Here is a 19,322-nt window from a genome sequence, read left to right as displayed (position 1 = left end):
TATCATAAGTATGTATGAATGCATTGAAAACAGTTGTCTAGCCAGGTGTGATGGTGCACAACTTTAATCTCAGTACTACTGAGGCAGAGTCAGGCAGGTCTCTGTGAGTTCAAGGCCAGTTCTAGGACAGCCAGAGCTGCACAGAGAAACACTGTCTCGAAACACCCTGGAATCCTGGGAGGCTGAGGCGGGAGAATTGTGACCAAAATCAAAAACCAAACAAGGACCTATTATGTATAGCCCTTGGTCTCCCCACGTTCCCAGGCATGAGGAGGTGTGTGTGAGAACATAACCCATGAATCTTCAAGGGCTGGACTGGGAGACCCTGTCTCCACAAACCAAATAACAAATGTCCCCGTGAGCATATACTAAGAGAATGTACTCCTGCTAAATGAGACGTAATCACTGTCACCAGCAGTAGACGCCACACCCCTGCCTTCCCCTGGAGCAGGCAGCCGAGAGATTCCCCAGGGAAAACAGCAGCCTCACCTCCCTCTCCCCGGAGGAAGTCACCACAGGCGGCTTGTCTCCTCATAGGTTGTGCACCTCAGTATCAGGGGTGTACTTCCCTGGAGCCCACGTCCTCTAAAGGCAGAAGGTGGGGCAGGCTTCGGTGCAGAGGCAGGATCATCACTGGACAATGTAACATGAATCTTAAAAGATCTTATTAATAAAACCCCAGGAGCCAGATATTGGGGTGAACGTTGAAAGGTCAGAGGAACAGAACAGGCCACAGCTACCTCACCTGCCAGTTGCTCAGCTGATCCTGTTTCCTCAGACTGGAAGCCTATGAGTCCTCATCCAGAATGAATCTCAGCTGAACTACTGCTAAAAGCCTAAAAGCTTAACCAGACCTAGTTCCTGGTCCTCACACCTTATATTCCTTTCTGTCTCCTGCCATCACTTTCTGGGATTAAAGGCATGTGTCATCATGTCTGGCTGTTTCCAGTGTGGCTTTGAACTCACAGATCCGGATGGATCTCTGCCTCCCAAGTGACAGGAGTAAAGGTGCGTGTGCCACCATTTTCTGACCTCTATGTCTGTCTAGCGGCTGTTCTGTTCTCTGAGCCCAGATAAGTTTATTAAGATGTACAATATATTGGGGAACACAATATCACCACAGGACAACACCTAGACTCTGTGTCCAGTGTGGACTCAAAGCTCAGTTCTGCCAGCCGCTGTGTGAGTTGAGGTCAGCTGCTCATCTCTCTGAGCACTGGTTTCATCAAATGGGGATAATTATGGGGCCTATGCCCAGGGTAAAATCCCTATCACACAACCAGACACTCAGGAAGCATTTGTCAAGTGATTATTATTCATAAGATGTTGCATGCCAAGCTCTGGACACAAAGTCTAACATAGCAAATGTCACCATCACCACCATCACCACCATCACCACCATCACCATCATCACCATCATCACCATCATCATCACCAGCACTGTGATTATCACTACCATCACCATCACCACCACCATCATCATCATCACCACCATCACCACCATCACCACCATCACCATCATCACCACCATCATCACCATCACCACCACCATCATCACCACCATCACCACCATCATCACCACCATCACCACCACCATCACCACCATCACCATCATCACCACCATCACCACCATCATTGTCACCATCACCACCATCACCACCATCACCACCAGCACTGTGATTATCACTACCATCACTGTCATCATCATAACCATCACCATCATCATCATCATCATCATCATCATCATCATCATCATCATCTGTTAACCCAAGCTGCTGAGAACTGCACTGAACAGAGACACTAAAATCCAGTCAGTCACTAAACATCCTCTCTTTACTCTGCCTCAAACCTGGAAGACAGCGTCCTGAGTTCGAACATCTGGGGAGTAATTACTGGCCACAAAGAGCAGCTCTGAGAGTCCAGTCAGATGAAGTAAAGCAGCCTCACCCAGCAATGAGCAGCTTGGCAGCCAGGCTTAGGGGAGGCGTTCACACAGGTGGAGGGACCCCCTGGGTCTCCCTGTGCAGCTGGGCAGCTGTGGCTACAGGAGCAGAATTCCCGCCTTACTACTCCAAGGCCTCAACCCTGTGGAAAGAGGAGCAAGTCCCAGGAAGTGACATGACCAGAAATCCCAAAAAGGTGGGATTTGCCATGTGGCTAAATTCAGAAGATTACTCTAGGGATGGTCCACAGAGCCTACCCAGGGGCTTCTCCCCTTCTCTCTTCCTCTCCTTGGTTCTTTCATTCCAGAAATACCTATTGTGCACATAGTGCCCAGTACAATTCTATCTGCTAGAGATAAAAGGTAGATAGTGCGGAGTAGACCCAAAGGAGACCCCACCCTGTACCCAGAGCTTCTCTCCCGACCCTCTTCTCAGACCCCAGGCTGTGGACAAGGAAAGCATGTATTATTCTATCTGACCCTCCATGATATGGACATGCCCTCCAGAGTGTTATGCACACAAGAGGCACCTGTGCTACTCATAGCTGCCAGGGTGAAAGAAATTATGCTACACAGCTTCATCCAATCAATGTCCTGTCAAACACTAGGCTCTGTGTTCCCCACATCCTGTGTCCATCTTTTCTTCCTCACAGAAACCCAGGGAAGTAGACACTATTTTTCCCCATGACGTTGATACAGAAATGTGGCCCAAAGAGTTTAACCTGCCTTAACTTACCCATAGTGTGTACATGGAGGCTGGAATACAGCAAGCCCAGCCTGGCTGTAGAAGCAGTGCATGCGTGTGTGTGTGTGTGTGTGTGTGTGTGTGTGTGTGTGTGTGTGTGTGTGTGTGTGTTAGTACTGAGAACTAAAGTTGGGCTTCACACCTGCTAGGCAAGTTCTGAGACGTATTCCCAGTCCCTAAGAACCTACTCTCTCCCAAAAATCCCAGTGCTGGTGGACACTACTGTGTTGGGAGCGGCCTAGTTTCAGGCCAGTATGTGATTGCTTGTCTAATGGGTCTCCAGATGAGGCAAAGCCCACAGGGACAGTCTGACTTGGCAAGGACCAAGGACTTCAGGACAGTGCAGAATACCGCTGGGCCCGCACGCATGCGCGGCCAGCACGCTCTCTTTTCTCTTGTAATGTTGATGATTCTCTTGGCGGTGTTAGTGTCATTTTGTCAATCATGCATGGGACAGACATGATCATTCCTGGAAACCCCTTTTTTCTCTAGTATTTTTCCCTAAAATTCCTTGGGAGCTGATGCTCCTCAGCTCCTCAGCTGATGATCCTCCTGAGGATGGCAGCTGTCACATCAGACCCCGGGAGCTGTTCTGATTCGGAGCCGACAGGAGGCAGATCACCCCTGTTTCTGTAAATATGTTCTGAACGGGATTGTTGTTCTTGCAAGTGTGTGCCCATGTCAATCATCTTTAGTTTTGTAGAGAAAGGATGTACCTGGCCAAGCTAGCAAAATAAGTGTTGCTTTGGGTTTAAAGATGTTTTGTTGGAGGCCGGGCGGTGGTGGCGCACGCCTTTAATCCCAGCATTCGGGAGGCAGAGCCAGGCGGATCTCTGTGAGTTCGAGGCCAGCCTGGGCTACCAAGTGAGTTCCAGGAAAGGCGCAAAGCTACACAGAGAAACCCTGTCTCGAAAAACCAAAAAAAAAAAAAAAAAAAAAAAAAAGAGAACTGCAGTTTTGCCGGGCGGTGGTAGCGCACGCCTTTAATCCCAGCACTTGGGAGGCAGAGCCAGGCGGATCTCTGTGAGTTCGAGGCCAGCCTGGGCTACCAAGTGAGTTCCAGGAAAGGCGCAAAACTACACAGAGAAACCCTGCCTCGAAAAACCGGAAAAAAAAAAGATGTTTTGTTGGGAAAAAACATATTTGACCTATTTGGTTTTTGCCAGGGGATGGGAAAAACTTATTTGTTAGTATGGAAAAACATGCTTGTTTTTGATGTATAAATAAAGATGGCTGGAGCTATTCGGGGCTGGCCACTTGTGTGAAAGTCATCTGGTGGTTGGACACTTCATTTCTTTGCTCTGACACCCCTTCCCTGTTTCAGGACCTGAACCCAGGCTGAGCACTACTGAATGGAGTTCCTGCTCCTATTGGTGCAACTGCCATTGGAAGTCTCCCAGCATGCCCTACCACTGTGGCAGTGGCCCTGGGACTCTCAGCTAAGCCAATCACATGATTTGGATCTTGAGAAAGGTGGAACATGGATGGAAAGATGGCCATGTAGACATGTAGCCAGTGCCTCCCACCCGAGGCCACACAGCAGGTGGGTGCAGAGCCAGAGCTGCAGGGCAAGCACACAGACCCCCCAGGACACAGACCAGTAGCTCCCACTCCCTGGCTCTCTCTGACAGCCAGAGCCTTCCCCTGCAGCCTTCCACTTGACTCTGGTGCTCCCTACAGACTTCCAGTAAACTCTTCTCTTAACCTGCTGGCCAAACCAAGATCCAGCCCCTTGCAACAGAGGATCCCATTCAAACACCACTTGACCAGCACACAACACCCTTTCTACACCTTGCCCTTTTCTCCCACTGGACCTGGCCAAAGACAAGGAGAGAGAGCTGGGTACTTACGTTCCGTCAAACTTTTCCATGCCGTGGAAGAAGCTGATGCTGTCAGATGTGTTTCTGAGATTGAAGCACCTCTCGTCAATACACTGGGCTGAGCTCTTGTCCTCAATGTCCCGCTCTAGGGCGTGTTGAGCATCTCGGTTATCCCTGTAGGAGAAGCAATGTGTGGTCACCGCATCCTCCACCCACAGCCATCGCTATGCGTCAGGTGGAGGCAAAGCCCAGGCTGCAAGCCCAGACTCCCAGGAAAGTGCTCTGTGCACACTTAGAGGTTGCTCATCTCTGTTTCCACTTGGTGTCAACACCTCCTACTCAGCCACTATGGCTCACTCCAGGACAAACACACCTGTTGTCTGTAAAAGAGACGTGAGCCAGGCCAGCAAGATGACTCTGGAGGTAAAGAGCTGCCACTCAAGCATGATGGCCCGAGTTGATCCCTGAAGTCACAATGGAAGTAGAGAACTGACTCCTGAAAGTTGTCCTCTGACGTCCAAATGGCATGCAAGTGTATGCACGTACACACACACACACACACACACACACACACACACACACACAAACACGAGTAAAATACACATTAAAAAAAAAAAGGCTAAGTGGTTAATACCTCAGGCTCTGAGTGATGGGCATCTCAGTTGCATCCACTCAACCAGTCACAGGGAACCTGTAGGTTCCTGGCATGACTTTGTTTTGGCAATAAAGAACACTGACCAGAGGCTGAGTTCAGTTCCCAGCACCCACATGGCAGCTCACAAGCATCTGTAGCTCCAGTTCCATTGGATCTGATACCATCTTCTGGCCTCTGCAGACATCAGGCACACTCCTGGTACACATATGTACATGCAGGCAAACACTCATATACACAAAATAAAAATAAGTCTTTAAAAATCTCTGTATTTATAAGAACAGATTTAGAAGATACCAAACCATCTTTAGACAAAGTCTGTATGGAGTCACTTCTATCACAAACGCATCGCTGTGCAATGGAAGGTGCTTCTGAACACAGAGTTAAAATGTAGAGAAAGACACTCACTGCCTTCAATTTATATAACTAAATACAACAAAAATAAATATGATGAGCATGGTAAGGGGAACTGTGGGGGCTTTAAAAAGACAGCAAATAACACAGTGGAGGGAACCATCAAAGCAGGCAGAGAGAGTAAATACGGAGGACTTCCCATGTCTGAGTCCATGTCTGAGCTAGGTGCTCCTATCAAGTAGGAAAAGGCACTATGGACAAAGCTGCAGAGGTGATTTAGAATTTCAAACTAACACAAAAGCAGAGAAGCTAGAAATAACCAGGTTTTCAGGGGTCAGGGACCAGCTCAGAGTCAGGGGCTGGGTGGAGGGGGTTCTGGGTGGAGGGGGGTCTGGGTGGAGGGGGTCTGGGTGGAGGGGGTTCTGGGTGGAGGGGGTCTGGGTGGAGGGGGTTCTGGGTGGAGGGGGATCTGGGTGGAGGGAGGGGTCTGGGTGGAGGGGGTTCTGGGTGGAGGGGGATCTGGGTGGAGGGAGGGGTCTGGGTGGAGGGGGTTCTGGGTGGAGGGGGGTCTGAGTGGAGGGGGTCTGGGTGGAGGGGGATCTGGGTGGAGGGGGGCCTGGGTGGAGGGGGGTCTGGGTGGAGGGAGGTGCTGGGTGGGTCAGAGACGGATCAGGTGAAGAGGAGACAAGGGGTGGGGAGGGACTTGAGCCTGGACTGTTGGAGTCAGAGCTAAGAAGCCTGGCTAAAGCCACCGTTTCCGGGCTCCAAACCGCTGGCAATGGCAATCACCTTCAGAGTTCTCACCAAACTCCAAGTACCTGCTCCTTTATTTGCTGTTTTCCATCTTTTCAAATGATGTCTAAAGTAAGAGTGAATGCATCTTGAAAGGGAAATTCAGATTTTGGTCTTTAAAGGAAAAGAGTAACTCTTGGCTATTAATAGGTTGTTTCAGACCTAAATATACCAAGTAGACACTAATTCTTAGCTTGCATCTAAGAAGCCTCTAAGCCTAAACCTCTCCCTGGGTTCTCTGTGGGGCGAAGGTGAATTCTTGCTGATTGCTCGCGGGCAGGGTCAGATCGGTAAGGCAATGACTTCACTTAAGTCTTCAGCCAGAGACCAGCTACGATGGAGGGCTGGCTCCCCCTTAGCCTCTCCGTCTCCTCCCTTCCTCCCTTTCCTCTCCCCATGGGTCTCTCTACTCAGTTTCTCTCCCTTTGTTCCTCCTCTCCCCCTCCCTTGTGGACACGGTTGCTGTTGGGGTGGAGGTGGGGCTCTAATGACTCAGAAGGAAGAAAATGGATGTCCCCAATAGTGGGTGCTCACCTGTGAGGACACACAGGAGATCCTGTCGGGACCCCCCACCGGGACCCACCCTGAGGCCTTCAACATTGAGCTGGATAGAGAAGTAGGGCTCTGTCTCAGCTGATGCACTGGGGTGTCATGAAAGCCAGAAGGTGAGAGGTCAGAGCACTGGGGTCAGAGCACTGGGGTCAGCGGAAGCTCAGAGAGCAGCTGGCAGTACTGCTTGGTACTGATGAAGCCTGGAGGAGGAGGAAGAGGCCCGGTTCCCCTTTTTGTCATCCCCTCACCCTGCTGTCAACCCACCAGGAAGGACCCAAGCTTGGCTCCCCCCAGTCAAGAGGAACCTTTTCTATTCTTTTGGGGTGCCTATACCATAAGAACACCCTTCTTCCTGGAAGCAAATCTCAGTCCTGGCCCAGAAAATCACAAGCCCTCATCTGTGGCCACCTGAGCGGGTCAGCCTTAGAGCCTCTCCAGCAAGCTAGGTCTGAGCATTTCCACACTGCAGGCCACCCTGCTGGCCATATCAAGAAGGGCAGCCCCAGCTGTGCCCTCTGTGACAAAGAAGAAAAACCAGCAGAGCGGCGTGCCCCGGGACAAGGAAGGGTAAATGCTTAGCTCTAATGCCACGGGGAACCGTCTCATGGGAGCCGAGGGGCCCAGGGGCTTAGCTAGGGGGCCCAAGCCCAGCAAAACACAGACCTCCCTTTAATTACGCGAGGGGCCCTGCCTTGGCATGATACCAGTTTACATCATGGTCTAGGAACAAAAGCCAGTGCCTTTTGAAGACTCTCTGCTCAAGCGTCCACCAGCACCCTTCCGGAGATGTCCCAGTCCCTTGCCTTATTGCCTAATGTCACCACGTGCTGCTCCTCCCAATTTCAGACATCGCCTGGGGAAGCCGTGAAAGCTGGGTGTCGGGAGGCTGGTGCCTTCTGTCGGGGCCAACAGCAGCTGGGGATGAGCTAGCTCAGGAGAGCAGACTAGCATCCCTGGATGGACTGGTCCATTGACAGAAGCACCTTCTGTTCATTGACAGAAGGCAAATGGGGATGCACCTTCACCCTTCCCACCCCACAGAGCTGGTGTTAAACATCTAACAGCACACTAGGAACCTCAAGAGCTGCTCAGAGACAAGTGGATCCATCTGGCTGTTCCCCAGAAACCTGGTGAACCCACAAGCAATCCTGAAGGAGAAAGGCTCCCTTACCGCATCTGGAAATCGATTCGTTTAGCTAATTTTCTCATCTGATCTTGGCAACATTTTAGTAAATCCACTTCCTGAAATGAAAAAAAATGTCAGACATGACAAGAGCTGACATGGTTGGAAATTCACTGGTCAGAGCCCTCATGCAGGAGCCCCATGCCAGGAAATACCCGAGTGGGGATCCCAGGACCACTGGGGCCAAGAGTAGATGATAGAGGCCTTGAACTCCGGATCCTCCTGCCTCAGCCTCCATAATGCCTTCTTATTTTTCCTTCTCTTCTCCTCTCCTCCCTTCTACCCCCATTCCCTTTCTCCTTTCTTTCTTCTTTCTTTCTCTCTTTCTTCTTTCTTTCTTTCTTTCTTTTTCTTTCTTTCTTTCTTTCTTTCTTTCTTTCTTTCTTTCTTTCCTTCCTCCCCCTCCACTCTCTCTCTTTTTTCTCTCCCTCCCACTCCCCTCTCTCATGAGCTAGACAGGCAATTCTACCACTGAGTTATCTCATCCCCTCTTCTTATTTTGAAACAGGAGCTCACCGATTTGCCCAGACTAGCCTTGAACTCATTTTACAGCCCATGCAGGCCTTGGCTTGGTGATCCTCCAGCCTCAGCCCCCTGAGTAGCTGGTATTACAGGCATGTGACACTATGTCTGGCTTCTTTTCTTTTTATGTACTTAAAAATTAAAATAAAACTTAGCACCCAACTATGTGTAGAGTGCTCACAGATAATTTTTTCATTAAATTAAACCATGTACTGGAAGTGGTATACATATACAGTGTATATAGTATATGATTAATATACGATCAGGAGTGTGGTTTGTCTAGCACATATGAAGACTTCAGTTGGATTCCCAGCTGTATAAACTGGATATGATGGTGTATGTCTGTAATCCCAGAAATCAGAAGGTAGAAGCAGGAGGACCAGGGGTTCAAGGTCATCCTCAGCTACATAGTAAACTTGAAGATAGCCTGGGATACATGAGACTCTGCAAAAATGAGCAAAAATAAATATACATGGGCCTTTACTTTTATTATCATGGTGCCATCCATATGGTCATTTTGAAAATAAAAAGATTGAGATCAAATTATCCCAATCCATTCCCGTTTCCACTTCTCCCCATTCCTACATGAGGACATCAGCACCCTACAGTGTTCTCTGAGCTCTAACTCTATAAGGCATCATATGTGACTTCTGCTCCGGACAAACCACTCAACCTTCTGACCAGCCAGCTACCCTCTCACCCACTCCCAGAGGGTACTTTACCCGGATAAGGTTTTTCTCCACGCTGTCATGGACCAGGTCAATCCCGATCCTTTTCTCCCGATTGTACAGACACTCCAGGGCCACCTATTGGAACAATGGGAAAGACTGTGTCCTGTGGAGGCCTGGGCAGAACCTGAGTGTAGGCAAGTGAGAACCTATGCCTCATCTGCTCTGTTCTGTTTGGTACCTGGGTGTCCCATGGGGCCTCATTACTGTGCTTTTGTGCCAGGGCCACTGCAAGCTCATGCATTCAAATCAGGACAAGGATGTGTCCCAGGAAGCAGTATAATTGGGAGGGAGCCTGTGATGGTTCACCCTGAACTCACCTTGATGGGGCTAAGAAACACCTAAAAATCAGGTGTGGTGTCACATGCCTTTGATCCCAATACTTGGGAGGCAGAGGCAGGTAGATTTCTTTGAGTTCCAGGCCAGCCGTACATAGTGTATTCCAGAACAGTCAGAGCTATATAGTGAGACCTTGTCTCAAAAGAAAAGAAAAAGAAGCAAAGAAAGGTGGATGGATGATGGATGGATGGATGGATGGATGGATGGATGGATGGATGATGGATGGATGGGTGGATGGGTGGATGGATGGATGGATGGATGGATGGGTGGATGGGTGGATGGATGGATGGATGGATGGGTAGATGGATGGATGGATGGATGATGGATGGATGGATGGATGGGTGGGTGGGTGGATGATGGATGGATGGATGGGTGGATGGGTGGATGGATGGATGGGTGGGTGGATGGATGGATGGATAGATGGCCCCTTGTTCCATTACATCTTCACCAACTTTCTACTTTTGATGGTTGCCTTCACTGACTAAGGTGTGCTGTTCTGAAACTTGCTCTGTAGCCCAGGCTGGCCTCAAACTCAGAGACCCACCAGCCTCTGCCTTCCCAGTGCTGGGATTAAAGGTGTGCCCCATGACACTCGCTCTAAACTTTTCTTTGATTCCTTTCCACAAGTTGGAAACTTAGCTGGGTGGGATCTTGCCCTGAGGTAACCACTCCCTTTATTCCATTTCTTAATCTGTTTATCTCCTTAACCACAGGACTTAGCTCCATTCCACTTCCTGGTGCTCCTTTTCTCCTCAAATTTTACATTTTCTTGTTCCTTTTCATTATAAGTCTGTATAAGAGTGACCAGTAATAATCACATGACAGAGTCTATACTAGGCTGTTTTGAGATTTCCTCTGCCAAAGCAATTAATCCAAATCTCTTCACTTTCACCTCAGGCAGACTCTTTGAACAAGGGCAAAAAGCCACCACTTTCTTTACCAAAATATCACAAGATCCATCTCTAGGCAACATACTAAAATTCTCTAAAATTTCTTGAGCCAGCCCTCTACAGTTCAAATCACACTCAGCACCACTGTCTTCCATGCTCCTACTAGTATGGCCCATTAAGTAGCACTTAAATCATTCCACTGCTTTCCAAGCCCAAACTCCCAAAGTCCAAATTCCTCCAAACAAAACATGATCAGGCCTATCCTAGCAATATTCCAGTCCCTAGTACCAACTTCTGTCTTAGTTAGGGTTTCTATTGCTGTGAAGAGACACCATCACTATGGCAACTCTTATAAGGAAAACATTTAATTGAGTTAGCAGCTTACAGTTTCAGAGGTTTAGTTCATTATCAGCATGGAGGGGAGCATGTTGGCTGGGAGAATGGTGGCATGCAGGCAGACATGGTATTGGAGAGGTAGATGATAGTTCTACATCTTTCACAGGCACCAGGAACTCAGACATTGGGTGGAATCTTGAGCATATATGAGACCTCAAAGCCCACCTCCACAGTGACATACTTCCTCCAACAAGGTCACACTTCCTAAAGTGCCACTCCCTTTGGGAACTATTTTCTTTCAAACCACCCCAAGGAGTATATCTCACAAGCCCTGGTCTCTTCTTGTGTTTTTTTCTTTGCTTCCTGTCTGCCAGGAAGTGAGCAGCCTCTACCACACATTCCCACTGCCATGGTATTTGGACCAGGTACATGGGGCCAATCAATCATGGTTACAACTCTCTGACACTGTGAGCTGTTATTGATGGGTATTTAAATACAGGGGTAACACCCCTTCCTACAATCTCTGCAAGTTGTCCCTAAGCTTTCCCAAGCTATATTAATAAGTAAAGCCAAGCTATCATTGTGACATGATGTGTCAGCTGCTGTCCTCCTATTTCTTGGTAGTCTATTTATTGGGTTCAAATTCAGGCTTAGCCACTTCTTACTGTGTGCACTTGGACATGCTGGGTTACCTCTCAGATCCTCTGTGTCTTCATCTATACATGGGCTCAGGGTTGGTGCATTATCTCACCAATCAGGTTTGTTAGCAGATTATGTTCACCAGCAAGTGTGAAGACCTCATGTAGAACCCCATCTGTGATGGATTGTCTTCACTGTCAGCTCTGAGTGTGGATGTCAGATCCTGAGCTCGAGTCTCAGACTGAATACAAGGAAAAGAGAGCTGAGCAACAGCATTCATCTCTCTCTGCTTCCTGGCTGCAGACACTGTGTGACCCGGTGCCTCACACTCCTCCACCGTTCCCTCCCCACCATTATGGGGACTATTCCTTCAAACTGTGAGCCAAAACAAACTCTTTCCTCAGCTGCTTTTGCAAGGAATTTTGTCATAGCATGAAAAAAGTAATTTGTCAATGGACCCTGAGGTGCTTTGAATGAGAATATCCCCCACATCCATAGGCTCATATATATACATATATGCAACTTAGTTCCCAGCTGGTGAACTATTTAGGAAAGATTAGAAGTGTGGCTTTGATGGAAAGCCACTGGGGGTGGGTTTCAGAAGCCCACAACAGGCCAACACTCTCTTTGCCTCCTGCCTGTGGGTCAGGATGTAAGGCTGTCAGCTACTGCTCTGGCGCCATGCCTATCTGCTTCCCACCATGATGATCATGGACTACTCCTGTAAAACTGTAAGCAAGCTCCCAATTAAAGTCTTTCTTTTATAAGATTTGCCTTGGTCAAATCAGAACAGCAGAATAGTAACTAAGACAGTCCCTACGATTATCTGTGTACATTTTTCTTTGTTGCTATTCAAGTAGAAGGCAAGCCATAGGAAGGGGGTGGGGCCTTGTGAGACTACCATAGTATAGCCACAGTTCCTGGCCTTCTTTCCAACTGTCTCAGGGACCTGAGCACAACAGAAGGTAAGAGAATGAGCTGTTTGCTTATGGATGTTCTTATGGAGCTGAGGGACAATGGTGATCAGCCACCAGTCTGCCTGGGACATCATAAAAGCCAAAGGAGCAGAGGGTTCTGGGAGTAAAGGCACCAAAGAACGCAGAAAGGAGGGGGATCCGGTGACTTTCTGCTCAGGCGTTTGGAGGTCCTCCTCTGGACTCTGCTTGATTGAGGTGCTGGAGTAGAGTACAGTAATTGCACAGACAGCCCTGCCACAACAAAGTTTGCACTCCATAGAGTGAAGAGAACACACCTAAAGAAATCTGAGACGGTTTAGCAGGTAAAGGCACTTACTGCTAAGCCAAATGACCAGATTTAATCCCCAGGAACCACATCGTGGAAGAAGAGAGACAACCCTTGCAAGTTGTCCTTTGACTCCACATGTATATCATGGTGCACACTCATGAATACACACAGACACACACACAAATATAAAATATAAGATTTTCATAAGGGGTGCAATGAAATAAGGCGTCCTTGGTGGGTGGGGGGTACCCAGTGGTCAGGGAGGGAAAGACAAGTAGGGACATGAACCACGAGAAGGAGAGGCAAAGGTGAATAGGAATGATGAAGAGGCTGCTGCAGGTGCAAAGGAATGGAGAGAGGAAGGCCAGAGCTTTAGTACAGGTTATGGAGGAAGGGTTCAGGAGTTAAGATGTAAGTGGGTCTGGGGAAATCGCTCCCTTGGTAGAATGCTTTCTTCACAGTTCCCAAATACAGCAGAAACCTAGTATGGTGGTGAATGTCTAATCCCAGTGCTTGAGAAGTGAAGGCAGGAGAATCAAGAGTTCAAGGTCATCCTGGGCTATACAGTGATTTTGAGGTCAGCCTAGGCTACATGAAATAGCACCTGCAGTGGTTTGAATAGGAACGGCCCCCATAGACTCATGTGTTTGAATGCTTGGCCCATAGGTAGTGGCACTATTAGGAGGTGTGGCCTTGTTGGAGGAAGTGTGTCACTGGGGGATGGACTTTGAGGTCTCAGATGCTCAAGGTCAGGCTCAGTGGCTGACAGTTCTCTTCCTCCTGCCTATAGATCCAGATGTAGAACTCTCAGCTCCTTCTCCAGCACCATGCCTGCCTGCATGCCACCATGCTTCCCACCATGATGATAACGGACTAAACTTCTGAACTGTAATCTGGCCTATGGTGAACCACAAGAATATGAAATAGGGAGTCCAGCTGTATATAATAAACTATACTTTGACCGACCAAGGGTCCGTCAAATAGGAAGCCATTTAAATATGGTGTTATACAGCTTTAATATTCAGCTGCTCCTCATTATGAATTTCTTGTGCTCATAATTCCCATAGAACGTGTATATGTGAGCATCCTGCTTGGGCCAGTACTTGGATAGGTCATGTAGGCAGGGCCTTCTGCCTCTGAGCTCCCTGCTCCCTTTTCAGCATTTGAATTGGGTATCTGCCTTTTGCCTGAAGCCCCTGAACTAAGGTCCTTTGAAGCAACCTGGCTCCTAGATCATAGCTTTGTTTCTTGTGTAATGAAGCTCAGACCCTCCCCTTCCCTCAGGCTAGGGCATGGCAGACAGACTGACTGAGGACAATAGGGTGTTTTACATAACCAGGTGCAGTAAGGACTGGAGCGGAATTCCAGGGGCAGAACCACGTGGCCAGAGAAAAGAGGAAGACAGAGGTTCTGTAGAGGGTAAGGCAGATCTCTTGTAGAGTTTATCAGAGCCAGGAGTAAGGAGCCAGGAAGGACAGATGGAGGACGAAGGAACAGGGGACGAAGATGAGACCAAAAGCGTAAGGGCTCAGTTATTACCAGGCCTTGAGGGGACAGGAAAAATGGGTACAAAGAGGAACTGAGACTCAGGATGGAACTGAAGCTGTGTAGACAGAATTGTGTCATAAAGGAATAAAGTAAATGGACAAAAGAGCATGGTGTATGTAGATTCTTTTCCCTCAGATAACCCTGCTCCGGATGTAGCATCTTCCCTAGGACTCTGGGAGAGATTTTCTCAGGGCAGGTACTTGGGAAAATCCCATTACTAACTAAGACAGAAGTTGGTACCAGGGAATGGGGTATTGCTGTGATAGGCCTGAACATGTTTTTGTTTGAAGGAATGTGGACCTTGGGACTGAATTAGAAAAGCAGTTGAAGGCTTTAAGCCCTGTTTAGTGGGCCATCATAGTAGAATCATAGAAGACAGTGGTGCTGAGGGTGATTTGAACTGTGGGGGGCTGGCTTAAGAGGTTTCAGAGGAGAAGAATATTAGTATGTAGCTAGAGACTGTTCTTTTGCTATTTTGGTGAAGAATGTGCCTACTTTCTGCCCTTGCACAAAAAGTCTGCCTGAGGCTAAATTGAAGAGCTTTGGATAAATTGCTTTGGCAGAAGAAATCTCAAGACAGCCTCGTATAGACTCTGTCATGTGGTTATTAGGGTTCACTCTTATGCAGATCTACAATGAAAAGGAGTAAGCTGAGGAAGTAAAAATACAAAATGCACTGACTGAGGAGAAAAGGGGCACCAGGAAGTAGAATAGAGCTAAATCCTGGGTTCAAGGAGATAAACGGATTAAAGAAAATCCTGATGTTAAACGCAATAAAGAGAGTCAGGGCAAGACTCCACCCAACTCAGCTTTCAATTTGTGAAAAGGAATTAAAAAACAGTTTAGGTCCAAGCACGGTGGTGCACACCTTTAATCCCAATATTCAGGAGACAGAGGCAGGCAGATCTCTGAGTTCAAGGCCAGCCTGGTCTACAGAGGCTTCCAGGACAGCCAGGCCTAGGTAGTGATGGAAAACAGAAAGCTGGTGAAGATGTAATTGAACGAGGAGGCCATGTTCCAGCCCCAGCAGGCAGCAGAACTCGGCAGCTTCAGCCATGTGGTTCTGGCTTTAGAGTCAAGGACAGAAGAAAGGGGTTATGGAACATTCCTCCTCGACTAAGGAAAGCTGCTGAGGCCAGGCATGTGTCAGGGGTGTCCCTGCATGGAGGCCTAGAAAAGCTATTGCCTTGAAGACCCCAAAATATTGGAGATGCCAGAGCCATGAGACATCTGCTGAGGAGAGCTGCTAACAGGGAGTGAAACCAGCCCGAGAGAAAGAAGTGTGTTGCAGTCAACAAAGCCGAAAGGAGTTGGAGATCTGAAGAGTGGTTTGACATCAGACGTGGAGATGCAGAGTGTGGAGTTTGCCCAGCTGGTTTTCAGTCTTGCTTTGGTCCAGTATTTGCTCCCTTTCCTCCTGTTTGGAACTGTAATGTATATCTTGCACCATTATATGTTGGAAATATTTGATTTTATTTATTTATTTATTTATTTATTTATTTATTTATTTATTTATTTATTTTTGGTTTTTCGAGACAGGGTTTCTCTGTGTAGCTTTGCGCCTTTTCCTGGAACTCGCTTTGTAGACCAGGCTGGCCTGGAACTCACAGATATCCACCTGGCTCTGCCTCCCGAGTGCTGGGATTAAAGGTGTGCGCCACCACCGCCCGGCTTGATTTTTTATTTTAATTTCATAGAGGATTACAATTAAGAGATTGCCATGAGTCTCAGAAGAGACATTGGACTTTGTACTTTTCAACAGGGTTGATAATGTGATAGACTATGTGAACTACTGAAGTTGGACTGAATACATTTTTGCATTATGATATGGCTACAATCCTTTGGGGGCTAGGGAGTGGAATGTGGTTTGAATAGGAATGGCCCCCATACACTCACACACTATTAGGAGGTGTGGCCTTGTTGGAGGAAGTGTTTCACTGGGGGGGGGGGGGGCTTTGAGGTCTCAGATGCTCAAGGTCAGGCTCAGTGGCTGACAGTTCTCTTCCTGCTGCCTGCCAATCCAGATGTAGAACTCTCAGCTCCTTCTCCAGCACCATGTCTGCCTGCATGCCACCATGCTTCCCACCATGATGATAACGGACTAAACCTCTGAATTGTAAGCCAGCCCCATTAAATTTTTCCTTTATAAGAAAGAGTCACAGGGGCTGGAGAGATGGCTCAGAGGTTAAGAACACTGGCTGTTTCTTCCAGAGGTCTTGAGTACAATTCCCAGCAACCACATGGTGGCTTACACCCATCTATAATGAGATCTGGTGCCCTCTCTGGCATGCAGGAATATATGCAGTCAGAACACTGAATATATAATAAATAAATAAATCTTAAAAAAAAGAAAAAGAAAGAAAGTTGCTGTGGTCATGGTGTCTCTTCACAGCAATAGAAATCCTAACTAAGACGCCACCCCACGAAACACTCCCTCCAAAAGACATTACATTTAAGGATGCCATTTAGGAGCCATAGGAGAGAGGTTCAATCTAGTTTGATATTTGGTTGCTGAGGGTAGAGCCTGGGAGAAGAGGTCATTTCTGCCCCTAAGAAGCAGCCTGGACTGTGGTAGTCCAGGAGACAGGGAGAAGCAGATAGAATTCAGGTGTGTCTGATTCCTGACTCACCCACGCACAGGCAGAGCTGGGCTTCCAGACAAACAGAGAGAATACAAAAGAGAAAAAGATAGAGAACAACAGACTTCCCTTATCTTGGGTGTCTCTGCCCAACTCCTTGGTAAGGAGTGAGCCGGGGAGGGAGGGAAACAGTGGAGCACTCCCCAAATCCAGAGTGATGAAACCTATACCATGACCTTTCCTGTCGATGTCCCAACATTGAACATTGGTGCAGATACAGCTGTCAGATGTAATAGGTTTCCAGACAACACCCCCTGTATGCTCCAGCGAACCCCAGAACTAATTCCCACAACTGTAGGCAGATATTGTCCCTACCCTATACCCAGCTTCCCTACCCAATAACCACTTAATCCCCTCCAAACTTTCTCCAGAAAAACTTTCTCTTACCCAGATTCCTCCACAGCCAGGAGGCCCCTGTGAGTTCTGGCAAATAGGCTAAAAAGGAAGACATGGGACTCTTGAAATGCGGCCATTCCTTGCTAGTGTGAGACAGAGTTGATGGTTTATCCTTAGTCCTACCTCATTTCTTGCCTCACATGAGAATATCAAATGCTCCCTGCATGCAGGAGCTTGTCACTCAAATATGATCCCTCCTTTTAGCGTTAGGACAAGAGCCGCATGCTGTGGGTGGCAGAATGGAGAGAGAAGAGCCTTGTCCCTGGCAGAGTGTTGGGTCTGCATTTGTCTCTGGAGTCCTCATCATGACAGAAACACAAACCATGTGGCTAAGCCACAGCTGCTGAGTATCTATTACCAGACATCCTAAGGGACTCAGGGCTAGGAGTCTCAGAGGCCAAGGAAGGGTCAGGAATATCCACATGAAGATATATATTTACTTATTCAAAGGCATTCATTGACTCCTACAGCCACCATGGAAAGCAGTATGGAGGTACACACACACACACACACACACACACACACACACAAAACAACAACAACAACAACAACAACAAAATAAAACCTGGAAATGGAACTAACATGTGATCCAGCTATACCACACTTAGTATACACTTGAAGGACTTTAACTTAGCATCCCACAGAGATACCTACATCTCCACGTTTATAGCTGCATTATTCACAACAGTTAAGAAATGGAACTAGCCTAGATAAAGAAAATGTAGTATATTCCATGGTGGAATTTTATGCAGCCTAAAGAAAAATAAAATTATAGCATTTGTAGGGAGATGGTACTAGAAATCAGGCTAAGTGAAATAAGCCAGGCTCAGACAAATAGATGTTCTGCTATATGCTAGATTTGCAATTACATGTGGGGTGTGTGTGTGTGTGTGTGTGTGTGTGTGTGTGTGTGTGTGTGATCGGTATTTCTACTGTGTACTGAGATGAGCTAAGATGTAAAAGAGGATCATGAGAGGTAAAGAAGAGGTCTTAAGGAGGTGGGAAACAGAGGGCAATGGCATATGTTTGATAGGAAAGCTGAAGGGGACCATGAGAAAAAGAAGGGGACCTGATGGAGGGGGAGGAGGCACGAGGGACGGTGGTTTACAAGAGGGCTGCTGTGGTAGTTTAGGGCTAGGAAGAGTGTCCTTGGAGGATGTGTCACTGGGGGTGGGCTTTGAGGTTTCAGAAGCCCACAGCAGTCACTTTCTCTGCCTGTTGCCTGTGGATCAGGATGCAAAGCTCTCAGCTCCTGTCCTAGTGCCATGCCTGTCTGCTTCCCACCATGATGATCATGGACTAACCCTCCAATTGTAAGCAAGCCCCAAAGAACTTCTTTCTTTTATAAGAGTTGCCTTGGTCATGGCATTTCTTCATAGCAGTAGAGCAGTAAGTAACAAAGACAACTAGGGACCACAGATCAGTGGGTAGCTACACTTGACCAGTACATATGAAGTCCTGAGTTCAGTCACCAATAGCAACACACACACACACACACACACACACACACACACACACTCACACACTCACACACTCACACACACTCACACACTCAATCTTAGCCTGGGAGTTTATCCAAAGGATTGGCTGCACAGCAGTCAATCAGTACAGACATAGGTTGCTAAGGACACAAGCAGACACCAGGGCAAGCAGCAAGCAGGTACCACTCCTGAACACACCAGTGAGAAGGCAAAGGTTCTCTGCTCTGGTGGAGCCTAATCCAGTGGACACAGAAAACCAAGCAATAGAGACTGTGGAGACAGCTTAGTCATGAGATTACCGTGCAAGCCAGAGGACACACAGTCTGATCAGAACTCAGCCAGACACAGCAGCACATGCTGTAATCTCAATGCTGGGGAGACAGAAACAGCATCCCCAGAGGCCAGTGTCTCAGAAAATAAACTGGAGAGCAACTGAAGAAGAAGGAACCCGATATCTGGCTTCTGACGGAGACCTCTGATCTCCATGTGTTGTACACACAACCAAATATACACATGTAC

At 47.8% G+C, this 19,322-nt stretch overlaps 1 protein-coding gene across 1 annotated transcript in view; it reads right to left on the bottom strand.

The window, feature by feature from the left end:
• Positions 1–19,322, bottom strand: part of Tekt5 (tektin 5) — a 43,294-nt gene that overhangs the window by 21,865 nt on the left and 2,107 nt on the right. Inside the window, exons 2-4 of the mRNA XM_059270007.1 lie at positions 9,285–9,368; positions 8,029–8,099; positions 4,538–4,681 (exon numbers count right to left, since the gene is read on the bottom strand). Coding sequence (XP_059125990.1) covers positions 4,538–4,681; positions 8,029–8,099; positions 9,285–9,368 — 299 coding nt within the window. The remainder of the gene's footprint in view (positions 1–4,537; positions 4,682–8,028; positions 8,100–9,284; positions 9,369–19,322) is intronic.

This window comes from Peromyscus eremicus, chromosome 8a (assembly GCF_949786415.1).
Source record: "Peromyscus eremicus chromosome 8a, PerEre_H2_v1, whole genome shotgun sequence".
NCBI classification, from domain to species: Eukaryota; Metazoa; Chordata; class Mammalia; order Rodentia; family Cricetidae; genus Peromyscus; species Peromyscus eremicus.
This window is presented reverse-complemented; position numbering and strand designations above follow the sequence as displayed.